We start from the raw sequence: 24,482 nt of genomic DNA on the forward strand, positions 1-24,482 counted from the left end.
TTAATCAAGCTAAAATAATGTTTAGTTCGTTCTCATGGGATCCGCATGGAACATGAAACATTACAGGACCGGGAAAATAAATGCGCATGCAAAATACTTACGTGGTGGTATAGTAGTAGTGGTTGGAGCTGGTGTAGTAGTTGTAGTGGTGGTAGTATCCGGAGCTTTTGTAGTAGTAGTGGTGGTAGTAGTGGTGACAGGAGCAGAAGTGGTACTAGTAGTGGAAGTAGTAGAAGTGGTTGTACTTGTGGAACCTAAAAAGATGGTTGTTTTTTTATATAATTTTGAATAAACTTTAGAGAAAGACGCGAAATTCTGTAGAAACCAACTTTCCCAACGAGAATAAAAAATCGTAATTTCTCTGTTCGACAGTTCGTCCAGATCGGAAAGTGTGGGTAATTTATATATATATATATATATATATATATATATATATATATATATATATATATATATATATATATATATATATATATATATATATATATATATATATATATATATATATATATATATATATATATATATGTATATATATAAATATATATATATATATATATATATATATGTATATATATAAATATATATATATATATATATATATATATATATATATATATATATGTATATATATAAATATATATATATATATATATATATATATATATATATATATATATATATATATATATATATATATATATATATATATATATATATATATATATATATATATATATATATATATATATATATATATATATATATATATCACTCTAACTAATGATTTTCGTATATGAGATAACAAATATAACTATAAATGAAAATTATGGGTCCAAAATACTCATCCAATTTTCTAAGATGACTGAACTGATTTTGACATACTTAGATATTAATTAAGCATGAATAAAAAACTGTTATCTAATACTACTTCTATTCAAACTATTACTAAACAGTTTGTACAAGAATTCTTTGAGATTCATCAATAGGTGGACTGTATGTTTTTCTATCGGTTACCGTAAAATAGATGTAATGATGTAAAATTCACTGTATTAGACAATTGTTGCCACAGGCAGTATTTAGAAAATATGAATTAGTTTTAAACTAACCTGGAGCACAGGTGTTATCTTCGCATGGGACATAACATTCAATAGTTTTATCACAGCATGCTCGCCACGGCCAGTCACATGCTAAATCTTTCTCGTTGAAATGCAACCCATCAGGACAAGTATATTCACAAGCGTATCCTCGGTCACATTTATAGAACTTGGAACAACTGGTGTGTGGCAGTATTATTGGTTTGGCTGGGTTAACAGCTGGGCATTTTGAATTCAACACACAATTTCGAATAGGTACGTCGTCGTCCGGTTTGCACACACTTAAATCACAGCACGCACGATGTGGCCAATCACATGCCTTTGCCGTTGCGTTGAAATGAAGTCCAGCCGGACAATCATGCGCACAGCCATGTCCTGTTTCACATTTGACGAATTTGGCACAGTTGTTAAGATGTGGTAGCAACGTTGCTTGATTTCCGTTCGTTGACGGACACCGAGAGTCGATTGGACAATTTTGCCAACACGATTCCGTACAGGGTCCTTGAGCAAAGGTTAACGCGCTAAACAACGCCAAAACCAAAACTATACGCTTCATATCTGTTCGATGCAATATACGCGTATTCTTTTTAATTATTTGATTTACAGCGGTAAAACAATAATTTCAGCAGCTTACGAACGACTGGCCATCACTGAAAATGCACCAAATTATTTATACTTAGGCCATTATCATTGCCACGATGACTTAGACCTTAAATTTCGTGGAATCATATGATTCAATCTCACATATTTGAAATGTTCCATCAACAAGTATAATTCTTCATCATATTTGACATATCACCAGAATTCAAAGTTGAAAAGCTTGTAGATAGATCAGTTCGACAGTACGTGATTAAATTGACACAGATATCTTTTTTTTATCTAAACGGTTCCTATCTTGGTAAGTTCATTCATTCTGGTAATTTGTTTGTATTGCTATACAAAAAAAAATACCATTAAACGATAATCAATCAAAACATTGTTTGTAACAGTCTGATTCAAAGATTTGAATTGTAACAAATGTATTGAAATTTGTCGGTTTTTTCGATAAAGAAAACATAAAATCGAAATTGATAAACGACATGGTAAAGTTATCTTACCGCACAACGAAGCGCCATCTTCTACCCCTAAACTGGCTAGGAACACACTGAAAGAACTTAATTGAGAAACGTCACCGCAACTTCCTTTTTCCCTAGACCTCACCCCGTCCGATTTTTTGCCTTCAGGAATAAGGAATCGGAACAAGTTGGCTCAGGTGGCATGTTCCCCTAATTATCTGGAGATTTATGTCTTGCCATGTCTTCTCATCTTTTTCCTGGTGGGAAAGAAAGGATAAAAAGAACGTGGAAAGTGATTGCGTAGTGATAATGGGTGAGGTGACAAAAAAGTATAAAATCAAAAGAGACTAAATGCTCTGCACTCCAGGACAAATAGTAAAACTTCCAACCCCCGAAAGGATTTGCAAATGTTTTAAAAACGACACCATTCCGCGTGCCCGGAAGAATGTAGAACGATCCGCAATACTTATGAGCAGAAGTAAATTCGGTACCCCATAAGGGATGCCAAACAATCTGCTCAAACCTTTTAAGGTCAATACAGAATGGTGTCACTCACTCCAGCAAGAGCGATGAACCCTCTTAATATAGTTTCTGACCACATTGGGTGAGAAGTGATAGAATATCCATCTTTTTTGTCGTGATTACGACTTACTTTACTATGGGGTGCCTTTTCAAAATTTACCCTCTGAGAGAGTGATAAGTTTTTGATCGTGAATATCTCTTGTTGTATCTAACGAATCAAGATAATTTTTGCTACATGCCATCGGGAATATGATCACAATTTTATGATAAAATTTTCAGTTGTGTGACATAATCTCAAATAATTCAAAATTAAACTTTTCTGAAATGTTTGGTATAAACGAGTATCAAAGAGGATAATTCATAAGGCTCGTTTGCCTTTCTCGTATTTTTAAAGCTCATAACTCAGTGATTTGTGAAGGGATTTATATAATCTAACTACCAATAGATTCGAAATTTTTCAACTTAAACGTGTATAGCAAAAGCATTGAAGTATTTCAATAGTAGACTATTGAAAAACCTGTCTCATTTGACCCATGTCAACACCAGCCAATCAAAACACGTTCTGAGGAAGAGAACAAAATATCTGCTGCTGTACAACAAATCGTTCGAGAAAAATGTTCCGAAAAGTGGTGAATATCGTAGTGAGTTCCACAATTTGGTCCTTCTGAATGCTAGAAACGAATCCCTACAGCATATTGATAGTTGACTTCAATAAATTATGCAAATCCGAAATGAAATAATCGACATTAAAATTCTGTATGCGGCTATTTTTATAGCCTTTAGGACCGCTCATTAGTGAAAAATCTACAAACGAAACCAGGTAAAAACAAGCCTCTCAACAAAAATTGGATCAGTTTGGATTCCATCGTCACTGCGAGCAGATGTATTTTGTGTCGTTTGCAAAGCTAGTTTCGCTTCCGACAAGAGCGATTACGTCACAGCTGCCAGTTATTAGCATCGGTGAAAAAACAACGGTGGAGAGCATTACACAAAATCAGCCGTTCTAATGGCTCTAAAAGTTTTCTAAAGAACTATTAGGATTTGTTGTTCGCAAATCGAAGGTAATTATCCTCAGTTTAGTGCAAATCAAGAACAGTTTGGTTAGATTTGTGCACTTTTCACTGTGTGAAATTCACAGTAATTGAGATCAAGTGAAGCCTTCTTTTTTGCGAAAAATGTGAAAAAGGGAAATGCTTGCATAAATCATACAATTGATCAACTAATTGATATTCGGAAGTGTTAAGGAACATGTCAGTTGTTTTCGTATTCACGACATCTAGTTATGTCTCTGACATTACCCACCCGCCTTTTTTCAAATAAAATTTTATTGGGCTCATTTGCTTTAGCTTAACGTGGCCGATTGCCTTGTTGTTAGAGAGAGAGGAAGGGATACCGTATTACGGGGCGGTATACTCCCCTAGAGTTAGTAAAGGGACATAGGGAGGGTGGGACCTACACAGTATTGAATTGAAATTTGAATACATCATTGGTTTGTGGCATACATCTTTTAGACACACTTTGCGTTCGATGAGTCTTCATGTTCTTCAGCTTGTAGCAAGGAAGAGATTATTCTGGATTGGGATGCTTTGTTGGTGTGATGTTTCCAACAACTCAGTCAGTTCAAGGCAGGTGCATGATCATCGTTTATACAGGCCATACTTTCAGCAACGTAAAGAAGAGTGCGATAGAGCTGTAGACAAGAAAGAGGTAGGGAGAGCACTAAATTTGAGCATTGATAGTTTTCAAGAAGTTGTAGATGAGAGTCATATAAGGAAGATTCCGAGTTGCCAAGACGTCGCGGATCGGCACCAAGGATGGTATACCTCGGGCCCGAAGGGAACCTATGAGTTGAGATCCGGCATCACAAGACTCGACACAAGTCCAAACAACATGCTCGATGTCATGACAACCCTCACCGCAAATGCAAACACCATTTTCTGCGAGCCCCACACGAAGGAGATGCGCGTTGAACATATAATGATTAGACATAAGCCTTGACATTACACGAATAAAGTCTCGGCTCCCGTCTAACCCCCGGAAAGAAGCTTTTGTCGATACCTGTGGGATTATTGAGTGTAACCATCGTTTCAGAGTTCCACTATTCCAAGTATATTGCCAGCTGGCTAAAGTTTTCTGACGACAACAACTGAAAAATTCATTGAAGCAAATTGGTTTTTCATAAATGTCACCTTCAAGTGTGGACAATTTGGCTAATGAGTCCGCCCTCTCATTGCATTGTAATCTGGTATGATTTTTCAGATCGAGTACTCAATTGTTCTCGTATTTTCCCCAGGAAATACGGTGAATGCTTTCCAGTCTTCACTGAACGGAGAGCCTCAATCGAGCTGAGACTGTCCGATACAATGAAGTAGTGATCTGTGGGCAGAGTGTCAATGATCTCAAGGGTATATTGAATTACAGCTAGCTCTGCTGGAGCTGGATCATTGAGCTTAAAGAATGCGCTGAAGTCTTCATTGAATATACCGAAGCCAGTGGACTCATCGAGTTTTGATCCGTCAAATTTATTGTGCAACAATTTTGGGACCACTTGAGGGCGTAAGGGATCCGAAATTCCACGAATCTCTACTTTCATAGATGTATTGAAAAATACAGTAGGATTAGAAGTATCCAAGAGTTGAACAAGGTTGGAAACAAACGACGAAATATTTATATTTTGAGCCATGTAATTAAAATACAAGGACATAAAACGGTTTTGAGATGTCGCATCGGATGAACGAACGATATGAGAGATCCCAGAACCGGTTTTTCAACGGAAGATCACCCGCAAGCACTTCAAGACTCATCGTATGAGACGATTGCATGCACCCCAAGACAACGCGCAAACAACGATACTGAATTCTTTCCCGCTTAATGAAATGGGTGTTCGCGCCGGATCGGAAGCAGAAGCTTCCATATTCCATCAAAAACAATATCGTTGTTTGGTACAACCTGATCAGGTCTCCTGGGTGGACACCCCACCATGATCCGATTATTGTACGAAGAAAGTTAATTCACTGCTGGCATTTATGTTTCAGATACCTAATGCCACCTCCCCAGGTGTCTTTGGAGTCGAACCTGACCCCGAGATATTTGAATGTGAAGACCTGAGGTTTCACCCCTTAATTGAAGCTGTAATTGGGCTGGTTCTCGCTTCCTCGAAAATACAACTAGCTCAGTTTTCTCCGTAGAGAACTCGATACCCAGTTGAAGAGCCCTTGTTGATAAGCTGGCAAGAGTATATTGTAACGGCCCTTATAGATCGCCCGATTTGGGTTCTATAAAAGACACAACGCTGTCGTCGGCAAGTTGCCTTAGCGTACAAGATGTGTTGATACATTCACCAACGATGTTTACGTAAAAATTGTATAAAAGAGGGCTTAAGCATGAGCCCTGAGGAAGACCCATGTAACTAAATCGTAATGCTGTCAAATCAGCATGCTAGAAATGCATGTGTTTCTCAGATTAGATAAAGTTGTTGTTTAAGACAGGTGAAAGACCATGCTGATGCAACTTCTCTAATAGAATATCAATGGAAACTGAATCAAATGTCCCTTAACGTCGAGGAGAACTGATTCCATTTGTTATTTACGAGCAAATGCCATTTGAACTTCTGTTGAGAGCAACGCAAGACAATCGTTCGTTCATTTAACCCTGCGATAACCAAATTGTGTATCTGAAAGCAAGCCATTAGTTTCGACCCAATTGTCTAGACGGAAGAGAATCATTTTCTCCAACAATTTCCGAATACAAGAGAGAATAGCAATCGGCCGATACAAATTGTGGTCGGAGGCTGTTTTTCCTGGTTTTTGAATAGCGATAACCTTCACTTGTCTCCAGTCATATGGTACAATGTTACCCTCAAGAAACATGTTGAATAAATTCAATAGCCGTCTTTTAGCAGAATCAAGCAGATTTTTCAACAAGTTGAATTTAATTCTGTCTAACCCTGGGCTTTATTGGGACATGACAAAAGCTCAAGTGAAAACTCCATAATTGAAAACGGTGTTTCGTTCGAGCTCGATGTTGGGACTTGATATACCTTCTGTTGCGGGAGTCAGGGCACACCTTCTTGGCGAATTCGTATTCAGATATTTGAATATTCCTCACTTTCGTTTGCGTGATTACGTTCCGGGTATACGTTTCGTCTGCGCTTGAATTGCGGTGTCGAGAATCAAACCAGCCAAAAATGTAAATGATTCTTCTGGAGGAAGCTCTTGTGGTATATCTAGTTTCTCAGATATCATTGATTGTCTCCGATGGTCTTAGACTAATTCGTTTGATTTGGGAGTGTACCTTGTAGGCACGGTTCAGCAGAGTTATCGCGCAGCTGCTTGTCGCCCTTTTTGTAGATGGGACACACGATTCCTTCTATCCATTCCTTCGGTAAAATCTCGTCCTCCCAGATCTTGGTAACGACTCAGTGCAGTGCTTTTACTAGTGCATTACCACCGTGTTTTAGTAGCTCGCTTGGTAGTTGGTCAACGCCAGCGGCCTTATTATTTTTCAACCAGCTTACCTCCTCCTCGACTTCTTGGGAGTCTAGGACCGGCAGTCTATCGTCCTCCGCATGCGTTCCCAAGTTCGTTACCGCACCGCCACATAGTCATTAAGGTGCTCGTCGAAATACTGCCGCCACCTCTCGATCACCTCACAGTCGTTCGTGAGAAGATTCCCGTTGGTGTCCTTGCACATATCGGCCTATGGCACATGGCCTTTGCGCGAACGGTTAACCTTCTCGTAGAACTTCCTTGTGTCATTAGCACGGAACAGCTATTCCATCGCTTCGCGATCTCGGTCTTCCTGTTGGTGCTTTTTTCTACGGGATTCCGAGTTTAATCTGTTCCGCGCTTGTATGTATTGCTCCTCGTTTGCTCTCGTCCGGTGTTGCAGCTTGCTCGCCAAAGCTGCATTCTTCTCGGCCACTAACTGTTCACATTCGTCGTCGAACCAGTCGTTCCTCACGTTCGGAGACGCCGTACCTATCGTTGCTGATGCAGTGCTATCTACGGCAGAACGGATGTCTCTCCAACCATCTTCAAGAGTAGCTGCACCAAGCTGCTCTTCCGTCGGTAGTGCCACTGCCAACTGCTGCGCGTAATCTTGGGCTACTCCAGCATCCCGGATCCCGCTCGATGTTAAACCGCGACGTTCGGTTTCGACGTTTGGTAGCCACCGTCGAAAGTTTTGATCGCATGCATACAGCAACCAAGTAGTGGTCCGAATCTATAATCGCACTGCGGTAGGTACGAACATTGTTGATGTCCGAGAAAATTTTCCGTCGATCAAAACGTGGTCGATTTGGTTTTCGGTCTGTCGGTCAGGTGATCTCCAGGTAGCTTTGTGGATATCCTTGCGGGGAAAGAAGGTGCTTCTGACTACCATTCCTCGGGAGGCTACAGCTTTGGCAGAAGGTAGGCGTTCGATGTCCGGTTTTTCACACCTTCTGTCCCGTCCAACAAACCTCCTGCAGCGCTACGATGTCGAAGTTGCGAGGATTTAGTTCGTTGTATATTATCCTATAGCAGTCTGCGAAACCTAGTGACTTGCAGTTCCATGTTCCAAGTTTCCAATCGTAGTCCTTATTTCGTCGCGTGGGTCTTTGCCAATTGTTCCGGGTCGTATTCTCTCCTGTATTATTTGTAATGATTATTTTACGTGCGGCTTATTAGGCCTACGCCAACTAGCACTAGGACAATCCCGTTGGTGGGATTGTCACCTTGGATTTAGCTGGACGGGATCCAGCATTTCACACTCAGCCGCTGGATACCAGAACAGACGCTGTTTGAAGTCGCTCCTAACATGGAGTACAGACGCTCCGACATTCTCTAAAGAGGACCCCCTTCCCTGTCAGCAAACGACCAAGGTCCCACCGGGGTTGGTTACCCGCTCTTTCCTATGGTTGCTCGTACCTCAGCCGGCACCGCGGGGAGGTAGAGATAAGAGTTACTGGACAAGAGGTTAAGAGCCACACTGGGGTCTGAATTACGCATTATCCAGTCGTTTACCAACAATTTTTTAATATATGACCGCTGTTTCCAGTACTTCTGGAACCGGAGACCGGGAGCCAGGATAGCCGAAATCGTGCAGCGCTTTTGTGAATAGCATAAGGAATTAAATTCTTTTATCATTATTAATAACGTCAATACTAAAGCCCCGAGCTTAAGTTGTAGATGGAAACGCATGATATTTAGTTCTAAACTAAATACCATGCGTCTCCATCGGATGATAACAATTTAATGGGGACGCATGGTTTTCCGATTGATTTATTTTTTTAAAGTCTGATATTATACCCATCCACATTTTTTAAAAATCTAAAAAAATACAGCGTAATGTACTCATAAATGATTTATTTTTGATGTAAAATCTAGAGTGGTACAGAAATTGTAAGTGGGATTAAAAAAAATCGAAAAGTTTGAACTTTTTTTCACATGAAATACATTTTGAAAAATTCTGAAAAAAATCAGAAAAGTTTTCCATAATTCCTAAAATATTCCTGATTTTTTTCAATTTTTTTGCTGAAGATGTTTTTGAAAAATTTAAATAAAATTAAAACCAGAAGAACCACCCTAGCTCTACCAATATGGCAGTTAAGGGGTTAAAATTTTGGGAAAAACATCTCCAATATAAACCCTTTCAAACAGCGTATATCAATTTTTTTCTATTTGGGGGCAGTTTTTATATGCAAACCCCGCTACACCCTTTCATTTTCATCTAATAATATTCGATTGAAATGAAGTTTTACCGCGCTGATCCTAATAGTTTAGTTATCCCTTTGGAAATAAGTTTGCAATTTGTCTATCTTCAACAAACATGTACCAAAGCTATGTCGAAATCATCTCTCTGCAAAGGAATTTTAACGTCTAGTTACAGAAACTTAGAACTTCACATAGTGAGGGTATTATAGAAACTATATTATCAATCGTTTGATACATGTAATTCATAACGTAGAACTCAAGAAAATTTCAAGGAATCAATATCGCTCAACCCGCACGTGGCGTTGATAAATACCTACATTTACTTCTGACAAATATATCGGAATAAATACACTTTTTAACTGATTAGAAAAACATTTCCCATTCATCAAAAAAAACAATTTCAAAACCTTTATAAAACCACAACAATTTTCAAAATCGGTTGTGAAATGCTGGAGTATTTATATTTTCAGAAACATCACTTGAAGATTTTTTTTCAAACTTGAATAAAATCAAAAACTTTTTTTGGCATAAACTACCATCATCTTTTCAATTTGTAAACAGTTATTTCAAGTTAATATAGATTTAAATGTGGCAACCCTGTACGCTATACAAAATTTAACAAAACACGATGTGTGCTAGGCGGTGGCGTTTTCTTTCTCTTCCGTACCAGCACGTACCGATGCGTACTGATTTTTCATAATTTTGTATGACAGTTTGAAAGTGTTGATACTCATTGCCCTATCATTTCGGAAAAAGAAGTTGGATCTGGATGGAACGGCACAGTATCTTTCAAGATACTGAGAGCTTCAATTTGAATCATGATTTGTGACAATCTTTTTAGCCGTTGCTGAGAAATCGAAGTGACTATTACCGGTGCGTTCGGAAGCGGAAACCGGGTACTAGTAGTGGGTATTTTACCCACTGCCAAAAGCTAAAGAAGTTTTTCAATTTACCGCGAGAAAATGTATACTGTCGAGCCGCATCGTGCCAGTTGGGCTTTTTCCGCAGTGCATAATTATGAAATTCATAAATGTTTTTTCGTTAATGCAAGATTGAAACCCGCAATATCCGTATACACTGCATCGGTGTGCATAACAGGAACGTCAAATTGCTCAATTGAGCAATTTGACGTTTTTGTTACACACACGTTTGAAATGCGTGCGGCCAAATTGACATATATGAAGCGAAAAATCATACACGGAATCGCAAAACAACCTAATTTTAAGTGCATTCCACCCAATTTGGGAGTTCCGTCCAATAGCCTAATTTTTGGTAAAGTGGCTGTAGATAGTATCCGTAAGGCACGTGCAAAAAATACTCAAAGATTAGTTATATCTACTCAATGGTAAGTTATATTTACTCTACTGTTGAGTCGTATTAACTCAATTTCAAGTTGATACGATTTACTTAATTTTGGCTTTTTGAACGAAACTCTCGCTGTTGACAACAATGGAAGGAGCGAACGGATGAAAAGATTCGAAAGAACTCAAAATTAAGTAAAAAGAAATCAAATATTAGGTAGATTTTATTTTCCGTGTATAATGTCTAGCGAGCAACTAAAACCACTTCCGGTGAAACTCCCAACGGGTGAGCACGTTGTATCGTGTTAGTCCGGAGAAAATACGAGTATATCGCAAGATAGTAGAATTTTCATCCGTACTTTGACGACTCGACGTAGCCACACAGCGAGATTTTTGCTTTTAATCTAGTGAAAAGAAAGTCCATTGGAATATAAACGAAAATTAACTGGCAATATAGCCTAAGTTGCTGTGCCATCAAATCGTCGTCAACCAGAAGGAAGAAGAAGAATAAGAGCAACTACATACAAGAAAAATCCGTTACTGTTGTCATGATTAGTAAATCATGAAACGAATCATTTAAATTTCTCATGAAACCATGAGCAATAAGTCTTCTCTCATGAAAATTAATCATGGTCCGGAAATGCGTTACTTGAAGAATGTATTCTTTCAAAACTCTACCCGGATATCACTTTGAACCCTCTGTCTCAAGTCACGCTTTTCATTTGGTAAACATAAATGTTACATTTTTAATGAATATATCTGAATATATTCCCACAAACTTAATTAGACTATTGTTGTTAGAATAATATTACAAGAGCTAGTGTAAACCGATAAATAAATTGGACTGTGAATGTGGTAAGCCAACTAAGTGAAAGTCAAAATGAAATTCTCAAGCTACTGGCAACCTCAGTATTTTCAGAAATCATGAACGAAATAAGAAACAACGAATATTTTTCGATTTCCTTGATGATTTTTCTAATTATGGAAAGATTTGCAGTTGGCCAGCCAGCAAATAACGATGAAACTGGGAGAATTTACGAGAACGCTTTTGACAAGGAGGAGGAGGGTATGTTTTTGCAACTACTGAAAAGGCAATATGAACAGGCAACTAGTATGAGGGGAGTTGCAGATAACTCATAAAATATAAATGGATAAGAGGTCTTGTTCCAGAGTTTGTGCGTTTCGTTCGTCTACTTGTTACAGTAGCAGTCTCATCTTGTTCATATGAACGAAGTTTTTCTATTCTTTTGAGGTTAAAAACGTATTTAAGAACAACAATGTTGCAAAATCGACTCAATAACGGTGCTATTTTACATGTCATCGCGACATAACCGACAAACTCGATTTAGAAAAATTGTTAGATGACTTTATTATGAGAAATGCAAAGCGCAGCTCTGTGTTTGCATTGCGCAAATGTTTTATTGTCTATATCCAGATCTTTTACACGCAGTAATAAATCAATCACAAAACTATTTGTAGTTTTCCTTTCCATTCATGAACAATAGCAACCCAGTCGACCACTCTTTTAAGGGGGCAAACTACCCACTCGGGCCAAAATTGATCTGGCTGGCCTGTATACATCCGCTAACTAAGAAAGTCTGCTAACTGGATGAATTTATCTGTAAATTTTATAAACATTTGCACCTCGTTTCGCCATCACTTTTGAAAAAATCCTCATGAAATTGAACATTTTCACTTATTGTTCTGTAATATCAGAACCAAAAGTCGGAAAAATAATTTCAAGACCTTTTATTTGCATCTTTGTAAAAATCGGCTAAGAAATTTCCCAGAAAATTTAGTGCGCATTTTCTCATAGATTGGCACATATTGCCTTGTAATTCCGGAACCGGAAGTCGGATGAAGATAAAATTCAATAGCGACCTAGGACCATAATACCTTTCGTTTGAATCTTAGTTTGTGAAAATCGGTAACGCCATTTCTGAGAAAAGTGAGTGACAATTTTTTTTTCATTTTTTGGTGCATATCAACCTGCAATTCCAGAAGCGGAAGTCCAATCGGGATAAAATTCAACGGCGATCGGTGGGACCATAAGACCTTTCATTTAAATCTAAGTTTGTGAAAATCGGCTCAGCCATCTCTGAGAAAATCGCGTGACATTATTTGTCACATACACACATACACACACAAACATTTGCTCAGTTCGTTGTAGAAAAATTTACCAAACTCAAATATTATTAAAAAGGCTTCTTTGCAATAGGTTTTGGAATGAAAGTGTACCATTCATTTGTAATTACATTGAAATTAAGTAATTTTAGACTAACTTCAATTCTGGGGTAACAATTTACCCAAAAAGCGTTTATGTATAGAAAATGTCACGAGAGCGTTTTAGGGTTAAAAATGTATATTCAGGGACGCTTACTTCAGTTGAATTATTTGACAATTCGATTTTAAACATGTTAAGGAGTGTATCGAAAATAAGCTATCCACACATTTTTCTTTCAAATTATGATAAAAAAAACGATATTTTATACAAACTAAAAATTGATCCTCTATTGTACGAGGTTAAACTTGAACATAATGAAAACCGGATGAAATTTAAGTTATTCCTTCACGAATTTTCGAACTTTTGATCGAACGCTCTTCATCAAGTTCCGGACAAGTGTTGCATCGCATTTTTTGGACGCTTGAGCCCAAATTTTTTTTAATTCCTGCATGTTTCCAGCTGCCTTACCAGTCTTTTTGAAGACCCTCTTCACGATTGCCCAGTAACGTTCGATGGGTCGAAGCTAAGGGCAATTTGGTGGATTGCTATTTTTCCCAACGAAATTTATACCCTTTTCCGCAAGCCAATTGACAGTGGTTTTGGCATAGTGACCGACGCTAAATCCGGTCAAAACAATGGAGGTGTACTATGCATCTTATATAAAGGCAGCAATCTCTTCTGGAGACACTCAGATCGATAGATTTCTGCATTTATAGTCCCGGTAGTGTAAAAAATGTTTGACTTCAAACCACAGGAACATATTGCTTGCCATACCAGTACCTTTCGACCGAATTTCTCCACTTGAATCGACCTGTCCGCATCGCTCACATCCTCCCCAATGCGAATACAATTTCCGAACCCTTGTTGCTGCTTCTTCTGTTCTACACTTTGTTTCGAGATTTTCTGCTTCTTGAAGGTCTTCAGGTGATTTCGCCTCTTGATTCGCTGGATCATTTCGACACTTGTTCTTGCTTTTTTGGCTAGAGATACCACTTTATTGTCCAGTTTCCTCATCCAAAGAATAGTGTTCCCCAAACTTATTAATGATGGTTTGAACACTGGCATGATGAATTCCACTTCGCCAATTTTCGCATAGTAATACCCTTCTCACTTAACCATGTGTCCAGAACCTTAATTTTCACTACCTTTTCAATACGCGACATTTTTAAAACGCAGAATTTCAAACGCACAAACAAGTAAACAAACGAAAGCTGAAAGCCAAACGCACAGCATGCTGTGATCTGAGTATAAAAAGCCATCACAAATACATGCGTACAACACAAATGTATGTTGATAGCTTATTTTCGATACACTCCCTATAACGGCTCACACTTAATATTTTCGTTCCAAGTGAAATGAAACATGAACTACTACACTTACCTCACAACATTTAAAAATTTTTCATACTTGCCCTAAATTGTGTATTTTATTTGCCTATACCTGAAATTTATACTTACCTTACACATCACTGTTGTACAATTTAACAGATAGAATTGTAATATCCACACTATGAACTGTAAAACGGGAAACATAACGGAATTAAAAAGCTAAGCAGAGCCTTTATGCATTCTTCATCGAGAACGGACTTTTTTTAAATAAATATTTATTGAAATATGAGTGAAAATAAATTATTATTATTTAAAATGGGTGTTTAGCCACGAGTGGTGACTTTTCAGACCTATTATATACATGATTAGATTATTACCAATAAGACATCATTTGCTTCCACAATTCTGTGATTTTTGTGTAGTGAAAATTGTAAACCTACTTGTATTGTGTAATGGAGAAAAGGAACTTGTATACTAACTTACTAACTAATACTAATATTATGTGACATTACATCTAATAGTTCTATATTTGTGACAACGTGGAACGACAACTTGACCAAATTGGTACTGCATAAACCATTGCTGGTCTGAAAATTTGTATATAAATTTATAATTTGTTCTTTAGACAGAGCTTAGAATTTCTGTTTATAAGAGGATATAAACATTCAATATATTCCAAGTCAATTCCAAGCCATTCAATTTAAAAATATGATTATTGTTTGGTTTAAGAAACGAAGTTCTTGGCTTATGAGGAAAGATATTTAATTGCGTTTTTGCTGCATTTGGTGCAATTTTTCATTTTGACAGATAATCACTGAAAATATTTAAGCTTCTTTGTATGTGACTGCAGACCACTGGTTTCTATCTGTGGCTAACAGACTTATGTCATCACATAATAGCGATTTCTGACAACCAACGGGTAGATTTGGAAGATCAGAAGTGGTGAACGGTCTTTCTTTCTCGCTATCCGAAGTCAAGTTAATCGAAGCAAAGTGTCAAAGGTTACCGCTCGGACGGTGTCCATCAAAGTGAACTTACCGGTAGCTTGAATTAGGTTGGTGTCATAGTGAAAGCGTCACGCGAAGCGTATGGACATGCGTGAGAGTTAATTACATTTGACCTAAGCAAACCTGTCATAGTGAATGCGATGCGAAAACAGTACATCACATTGAATCGCTTCGCTTCGGTTCGCGTCCCGCGCTCACTCTGACGTAAACCTCTTACAGTTACAGTTACTCTGACAGTCTTACAGTTACGCGAACACATGTCCCGTCATCTATTACGCAGTAGTGTGGTTTCGTTAGCTTCTGATTGGCACATTGTCGCAAAGCTGAATTATCGGTAGCGACACCTGCCAATGAAAAATGGAACCAAAGGAAGGAGGATACTTCCGAAAATTTTCATATCGGCAGTAGTGATTTGCAAAGATTTTTTCGTTTATTCAATTGTACTAATAGATATCAGCAATGAAAACAAACTCGCAGTAGAAGAAAGTCGATTTCAAAATGATTACTACTACTTTTTGCCTTTCTCATATAGAAAGGTTATGCTATCATTGTGAAAAGCGACTTTTTAACCAAGGTCCGGAGAGCTGAGTTTCATATACCATTTGACTCAGTTCGTCGAGTACGAAAATGTCTGTGTGTGTGTATGTGTATGTATGTTTGTATGTAACTTTTTTTTGCACTCGCTTTTCTCGGAGATGGCTGAACCGATTTTCATGAACTCAGATTCAAATGAAAGGTCTTATACCCACTTCCAAATTAAAGGTACAATTGTCCTATACAAAGCTCCTGAATTTTATTTTGATCCAACTTCCGGTTCCGCAACTCTTATTTCAAATTACTTCCTCACTTTTCTCAGAGATGGCGTGACCGATTTCAACAAACTTAGATTCAAATGAAAGGTCTCATAGTCTTATACAAAACTTCCAAATTTCATCCGGATCCGACTTCCAGTTCCGGAATTCTATGGTGAAGTGTGTTTAAAATTGGATACCGTCACTTGAAGCGGCGAAATAAAACACGTAAAAAAACTTTCTTAACTTGCCTCGAATCTATTTCAATCGGTAGCCATTATCAATAGATAATCAAACAACCCGATTCCGGCTATGCTGGTTCTCGTTTTCTGATTCCGGAAGCACGGGAAATAAAAAGTAAAATAAATTCTAAATTTGCCTCAAAACTATTCCAATCGGTAGTCATTGTCAGTAGACTGCCAAACATAAATTTGGCTTTTCTTTTGAACTGCTAGGTTACATAACAGTTCAGCATAAACTGTTATGTACTGACGAGTCGATGACGAAACATAAAGTATAGAAATCGGTTATGTGCCCAATGCACAAAATAGTATAACCTCTAAATGGCTTTTCTTGTTCTTGGGAACACCGAAGAGTGTAGCAATAGACTCAAAAATGGATCCCAGTCACTTTTCTCGAAGCAACTTCGTCTATACCGGTTCCCAGATTCCGATTTCGGAAGTACCTCTTTTCGTTTCCTCAGACATGGCCTAACCGACCTAAGTACTGTTTAACTTTGTAGGTTATACTAGTTTAAAATTATTTTTATGAATACCACACATTTATATATGAGAATATGTGAGAAATATGACAAAGGCATCATTACACCACTGGGTGTATTGAAATAGGTTTTTTAGTGTAAAATACGATCAAACATGAAAAAATCTTCATAAATGTATGAAATTGAGTAAGATTAGGTTTTATTGGAACAGCATTTTTACCTTTTTTTATAAATATAAAAAATAGGTATAGAATTCGCTCAAACTTTAGAAAATTTTTCCGAGGCCCGGAGAGCCGAATGACATATATCAATCGATTCCGCTCGACGAACTGAGCAAATGTACGTGTGTGTGTGTGTGTGTGTGTGTGTGTGTGTGTGTGTGTGTGTGTGTGTGTGTGTGTGTGTGTGTGTGTGTGTGTGTGTGTGTGTGTGTGTGTGTGTGTGTGTGTGTGTGTGTGTGTGTGTGTGTGTGTGTGTGCGTGTCTGTATGTGTGTTGTCAACTCAGAGGTCGAGATCTCAGAGATGGCTAGACCGATTTTGATTAAACTAGTCCCAAATGAAAGGTCTCCCCGTCACCCAAAACTCTATTGAATGGTTTTGAGATCGGATGTTTACTTTTCGAGTTATACGTCAAATTTTTGTCAATTGAGTTTTATGTCAAATTTTTCAGATTGTTGACAGTATCTGTCACAATTGATCTTGAAAACAGAATATGTTTTCAGACTTAGATTCCGCACGGTAATAGCTATCCAACAAGCCATAGATTGTAAAAATCCGTCCATTTTTAACGCAGATATCGAAATTATTGTGTAAACGACTTTTCCCCTTATTCCAGCAGTAGAAGTTTTGAGCGCTGTACGACAAAGAAATGCTTGGGAGCAACGGAAAACACGATTTTTCATACCGTGACATACAATTGTTTCTAAGTACCAAAAAGACTGTGTACAGCATCCTTTTTCATGACAATGTGCCTTGGACCGATTTTAGCACGGTACCATTTTTTCAACATAATCGTTCGAATATGACATATGTAAACCAGATGATATCAGCATTTTCGAGTTGAAAGTAATTCCATAATTATATTGATTTAAACTACTTACAGCAATAAATGGAAAAACATAACACCCATATACCTTTCGAATCAGTTCGTCGAGATCAGCAAATGCGTGTGTGACAAAAAATTTCACTCAATTTTCTCGGAGATGGCTAAACCGTTTTCTACAAACTCAGAAAATTAGTATACTCCCAAACAAGGTTCCTGAATTACGTTTGGATCCGAGTTCTGATTGCGGAACCACAGGATGATATATGAAACGAAATTAAAATAATGCAATTCATTTTTCTCGGAGATGTCTGAACCGATCTAAGGTTCAAATGAGAGGTCTTAAAATCCTATAAAATTTAGTCAGATCCGATTTCTGGTTTAGGAGATTAGTATAAGAATGTCCATTTAACATAAATTAATCAGGATTATCGGGTTTGTTGATTTGGATAGTCGATTACGAAATAAATTTATTTCAGTTTAGGCGGAATTCAGTTTTCGATTCGGAATGTACCCCCAAATTTTAATTCGTACAACAATTTCTTAAAGATGTCTACACACTCCTCAGGTGAATTTCACTGATTTCGGCTACACCGATTTTAGAACTCGAATCGTTTCTCAAAGCTCAATCATTTTTTCAAAAAGGCCAAATCGAACTTCAAAAACAAAAATTCAAATTAAAGGACTTAAGGTCCCATACAAAATTGGTGAATTTAATCCGATTCTGGAATTACAGATGATGAGTTTTTAAAATTGATACCGATATAGAAGATGTAAATTGTTTGGCGTATTAATTTATGGCCATACGAATCATTTTGGGTTATGCTAGCTCCTGAATACCGGCTCTGGAAGTACCATAAATAATTACGAAAAACTCTCAAGTGGAACATACTTCGACATCTCATGGAATGTTCAATCGATTGTCACACATTAAGATTGAAATTCGATACGATTTGCAGTTTCGAAATTACAGGGTAATGAGTGATTAAAATCTCAATTTGCCGTTTAAAACGACGATAATTAAAATAATGTCGTGAGAACTAAAACACCTAAGAATATCCATGCAAAAAACACATGCGGATTGATAAAAAAAGGTATCATCTCACTGCTAGGTGGATTAATCACGTTTTTAAAACAGAAACCAGTGAAATAATGATTTCTCGAGCACGGCATTTTCGACCGTATTTCCCTTTCAATTGAGTGAGAGAGCGCCTCTCAAATAAGGTAAACGTTTGAATTGGTTCAAGATAATATATGAAAAGTTAAGCAATCATGATAGCTAAAACTTCAACTACAGAATAACTATTTTTTGCAAATTTACTATTCGAGCCGGTTCGGATAGTAAATGGCAAACGACCTTTGCCTTTACTTTTTGACATATCAGAGACTCGGATGACTCATATCGCTAAGATGCCAGAGTTCGACTCCTTTGGTAGAAGGTAAAAGTTTAGATACGAGAAGCCTTCTGCTTACTTAAATGACCCTTGTCACGTCTCATTTTTCCGCACTTTATTCTTCACATCCTTGCTCTTCCTTGAGTACTATGGCTCTATAATTTCATATTCTTTCTCTTCTTATAATCTCTAGTTAGTTTGATATCGTCAAAAACCGAAAAAAGTAAAAATTACTGACTGACCAGAAGTCATAAATAAAAAAGTAAAAAAAAATTACTATAAACAACTGTGAGTTTCATTTGAGTATAATAACAAAAGTATGAATGAATGAGTGAGTAGGGATATACTGATGATTAATTTCATTTCCATCTAATAATACTCATTTGAAAATGATCTTTCACCGCACTAATTTCATGAATAAAATTGTAACCCACATCTGAATAACGGTTTCATCGATTCCGTCGAGACAACAGAATATAGCAATCGCTCCTGTTCATCATGTAGTTTGTTAACTTTATAGTCCTCTCAGATCCTATGATTAAAAATCATAAAATCATGAATCATGTCTACCATGAATAATAAGTCGTGATTTCATTATCAAAACGATTGATATCATGAACAATAGCACATCATTCATGAAAATTTTCATGATCTCAATCCTTTTGCTCATGAAATTTCATGAGAAAACATGGTTCATGATTTCATGATTAAAAAATCATGGTACCGGCAATAGATTTTTGTCCGTGCAGTGATACTAGCAAATATTGTTCGAGAACATCAACAACCGAGACGACAACCGATCACTTAGTAGTGACTACTATTACTTGATCGAAATCAAACGTTGTGATAGTTGGTGTGATATCCAGTACATTTGTGACGTAAGATAGATTGAAGCAGAGAGGTGCATTTTCAAATTTGTGGTTTTATATAGCACTCGAGTGTGCGATAAGAAGATCCGGTGTGCAGAATAACGATGTTGAATCCGAGATGGAAGCTGATGGGGTACATTACACAGCCGTTCAGTAACTAACTCAAATTCGTCCATTCTGTTTTTTCTTCGATGTGTCGAAGCATATGTACAGTACAATCAGTAGCATCTAAGTACTCAGCCTGTTTGAGAGCATATCATAATGATAAATATTCTTTGTCACATAGTCAAAACACAAGGTCTAAGATTGAGAAACGATGAGTCTTTCGAAGTTTTCAATGAATATTTTAGCGAAAGAAACTCACTTCTTCCATATTCATCGTATTGGTCGCCGGTCGTACGCAAGCAACGATACTTATCGGAATGTATATACCCTTATCGACAGTATCGTTTTTATATTTGTCGACAACATTACCACAGCAGCTCCATTTAACTCTGATGTCAGTCAACCAATCGAATGTGTTCTCTCAGACTAGTAATAAGTCAAGTTGAAGTAATGTTTTGATTAGATATATACAGGTTCGTTGACTACTAATAACCTTTAAAGTACTCGAATTCGAGAAATATTTTGACTGATAACGGTTTATCAAAGCAAAATTTTGAAGGAAATGCACAAAATTGGCAACAACACACTCTTATCACTTTTAAAAAAACATGTTCCCTCACTTAGCTGATAAGAAACATGGATACCATTTGCAACAATTGATGACGAATGTTCTAGCATTAACTCGATATGTTATTGCGGCACGCGTTTTAACGAAATAGTATTTTACGTAAGAGGCGAGGGGTCTATAGATATTTTCTATTCAAGTTGTCGTACAGTAATTGTCTTAGCAATGTACCCCTCAATTTTTCGTTTTTATCGTAAAGTAACTCAACGTTAACGATTTTATCATTAACCGAATGTTTCTCGAAGGACTTAAATACGATACACATGTTTTGCTTTTAACCAGTTTAACTTGGTCGTTAAGAACAGAATGAATATTTTTTTGAAAATAATTTTATTTTCCCTATTGGCTGCACACACAAAAGCTTGCAGTCCTGGAGAAACATGCCCGGAGGAGCGCTCTTGTACTGCAGATTTCCGTTGTCCGAGATTCGATGATGGGGACTCGGCTGTGTTGATACCTCATACGGATTGTACTAAATTTTTCAAGTGTTCCAGCGGAAGAGCTTGTGAGTATCAGTGTCCGGGAGTACTACATTTCAATCCAAGGGAGCTAGCGTGCGATTGGCCGGACAAAGCCTGCTGTGATTCAAACGTGGTATGCAAAGCTCAGCGATGTATACCTGGATTGAACTGCGGGCTCAACGATGGAAATCGACCTCACAATCCAAATGTACCACCTATAACCAATGACTTTGAAGAAAGAATTCAGACAAACACAGGGAACAATGAGCGATGTTTACCTGGGATTAACTGCACGCTTGATAATGAAAACCAACTCCCTAATCAAAACATTCCACCTCGGTCCAATGGCTTTGAAGGAAGGGATCAAATGAACATAGGAAACAATAATCAATGCATACCAGGGTTGACCTGTACACTTCATGATGATATGCGAATCCCTAACCAAAACATTCCTTCTATATCCGACGAGTTCGACCAAAGGAACCAAATAGGAACATTGGAGAACGTGGCGATATCATGCTTCACAAATAATCGCTGTCCTATAAATGACGATCTGAACAATCCTGTTGTATTGCAGCACACGAACTGTCAGAGATTTTACAAATGTTTCAATGGACAAGCATGTGAATTGTTATGTCCAGCGGGTCAACATTTCAATGCACGATCAGGAGCTTGTGACCATCCCAACATCGCTTGTTGCGATTCTTCAGTAGCCTGTACTGGCTCTACCTCCATTTCTACCAACTGTCAGTATGATTCACGATGTTCTCTGTATGAGGATTCAATGAATCCAACACATTTACCGCACACGAATTGCGATTTGTTCTACAAATGTGCCCACGGAAAAGCTTGTCAGTTATCCTGTCCACAGGGACAACATTTCAGCAGAGCCCATGGTCGTTGTGAATTTCCAAATATTGCATGCTGTGATCCAACCGTACCATGTCATTCCGTTTTATCATGGGAAACAATTACCAATCCACCATCTTCCGAAACACCACCGACATCTGGTAATTCAGCCGGTTGCAAACCAGACGCACGATGTACTTCCATAGATGGGCCAAGGAAGTTATTGCTTCGACATGAAAGTTGCTCTAAATTTTATCAGTGCTTTAGTGGTTATGCTTGCGAATTTGTTTGTCCCCTAGGACTTCAATTTGATGAAAGACAACAACTTTGTCAATGGTCACAAAATTCGTCTTGCAGTATGGCGGCCTAATTTCGCATGAAGTAAAATTTTTCTGTTGCTAAAAATATTTAAACATACTCGTGAATATATTTTTAATAATTATGTTCTCAAATAAACACATGCAGTAATATTATGAAAAACCCACTAATTCTTTTTGTGTTTATGCTTTATACTTGAATGTTTGCTACTGTTATTGAGGATTATAGAAGGCAACGGTTTTTTTTCTAAACCTACTTGTATTGTGTAATGGGGAAAAGGAACTTATATACTAACTTACTAACTAATACAGAGAGCGAATCGATTCAATTGAAGATTGCATCGATTTTTGTCGGAATTTGCTTATAATATTATATGACATTACATCTAATGGTTCTATATTTGTGAGTCTGTGTAACTCATTTGTACTAAACCAGGGAGGACGCTTCAAAATCATTTTCAGAATTTTATTCTGAATCCTTTGAAGCGTTTTCTTTCTGATGGAACAACAACTTGACCAAATTGGTACTGCATAAAGCATGGCTGATCTGAAAATTTGTTTATAAATTAACCATTTGTTTTTTAGACAGAGCTTAGAATTTCTGTTTATAAGAGGATATAAACATTTAAAATATTTATTACACTTTGCCTGGATTCCTTCAATGTGATCCTTGAAAGTGAGTTTTTTGTCATACGTTAAACCTAAGTATTTAGCTTGATCAGACCATGTCAGTTCCAAGCCATTCAATTTGAGAATGTGATTATTGTTTGGTTTAAGAAACGAAGCTCTTGGCTTGTGAGGAAAGATAATTTGCGTTTTTGCTGCATTTTGGTTTAATTTTCCATTTTGACAAGTGATCACTGAAAATATTTAAACTTCTTTGTAGGCGACTGCAGATCACTCTTAGATTTCTACCTGTGGCTAACAGACTTGTGTCGTCACAGAATAGCGATTTCTGACAACCAGCGGGTAGATTTGGAAGATCAGAAGTGAAAATATTATACAAGATTGGAGCTACGCTCGAACCCTGCGGAACACCGGCTCGTACGGGTAGCAATTCTGATAGCTAATCTGAAGAGTACGATCAGTTAAATAATTTTGAATCATTTTGATCAAATAAATAGAAAACTGGAAATCACTGCTTTTTCTATGTCTAGAAGAGCAACTCCAGTTGATATCCCAGAAGATTTATTTGCTTTTATCATGTTCGTAACTCTTACAAGTTGATGAGTAGTTGAATGTTCATGACGAAATCCAAACTGCTCTGGTAAAAAAATTGAATTCTCATTTATATGAGACATCATTCTCAACAAGATATTTTTTTCAAAAAGTTTACTGATAGAAGAAAGTAAGCTAATTGGTCGATAACTTGATGTTTCTGCTGAGTTCTAATCTGGTTTGAGGATAGGAATTACTTTAGCGTTTTTCCATCTTTTTGGGAAGTAAGCTAATGAAAAACACTTGTTGAAAATTTTAACCAGGAGTCTCAAGGCAACATCGGGTAGATTTTTAATAAGAATATTAAAAATTCCATGATTACCAGGAGCCTTTATGTTTTTAAGTTTCCTAGTTGATTTAATTTCATCAAAATTCGTCTCAATAATGTCATCGTGTGATAACACTTGGGTTGAAATATGCTCATAACGTTCAAATTAAAATTGTGGACACTCTCGAACTGCTGAGCAAGTTTTTGAGCTTTTTCGCCATTCGTAAGAAGTATTTAATTTTCTTCCTTGAGAGCAGGAATTGGTTTCTGAGGTTTCTTAAGAACCTTAGAAAGTTTCCAGAAAGGTTTAGAATATGGTTTAATTTGTTCAACTTCTTTAGCGAAATTTTCATTTCGCAAAAGAGTAAATCTATGTTTAATTTCTTTTTGTAAATCCTTAACTATGTTTTTCATAGCAGAATCAGGAGAACGTTGATATTGACGTCGACGAACATTCTTCAACCGAATGAGCAGTTGAAGATTGTCATCGATGATAGGAGAATTTAATTTAGTTTGAGCTTTGGGAACTGAAAGATTTCTAGCTTCAATAATATAATGATTCAAATTATCAATTGCTGTGTCGATGTCCGCA

At 37.2% G+C, this 24,482-nt stretch overlaps 2 protein-coding genes across 2 annotated transcripts in view; one reads left to right on the forward strand and one right to left on the reverse strand.

Annotated features, from left to right (window-relative positions):
* The window catches only part of LOC131433935 (uncharacterized), a 47,629-nt gene that overhangs the window by 13,810 nt on the left and 9,337 nt on the right, over positions 1-24,482 (reverse strand). Inside the window, exons 2-3 of the mRNA XM_058600555.1 lie at positions 1,110-1,718; positions 102-254 (exon numbers count right to left, since the gene is read on the reverse strand). Coding sequence (XP_058456538.1) covers positions 102-254; positions 1,110-1,718 — 762 coding nt within the window. The remainder of the gene's footprint in view (positions 1-101; positions 255-1,109; positions 1,719-24,482) is intronic.
* On the forward strand, positions 21,071-22,562 carry LOC131434918 (uncharacterized). The gene has a single exon (XM_058602202.1). It carries the CDS (start codon positions 21,084-21,086, stop codon positions 22,455-22,457), a length of 1,374 nt encoding a protein of 457 aa, XP_058458185.1. The 5' UTR covers positions 21,071-21,083; the 3' UTR covers positions 22,458-22,562.

This window comes from Malaya genurostris, chromosome 3, assembly GCF_030247185.1.
Source record: "Malaya genurostris strain Urasoe2022 chromosome 3, Malgen_1.1, whole genome shotgun sequence".
NCBI classification, from domain to species: Eukaryota; Metazoa; Arthropoda; class Insecta; order Diptera; family Culicidae; genus Malaya; species Malaya genurostris.

Bases quoted from the DNA above. Each gene is read 5' to 3' on its own strand.
- LOC131434918 (XM_058602202.1), top strand. From the start codon at position 21,084: ATGAATATTTTTTTGAAAATAATTTTATTTTCCCTATTGGCTGCACAC.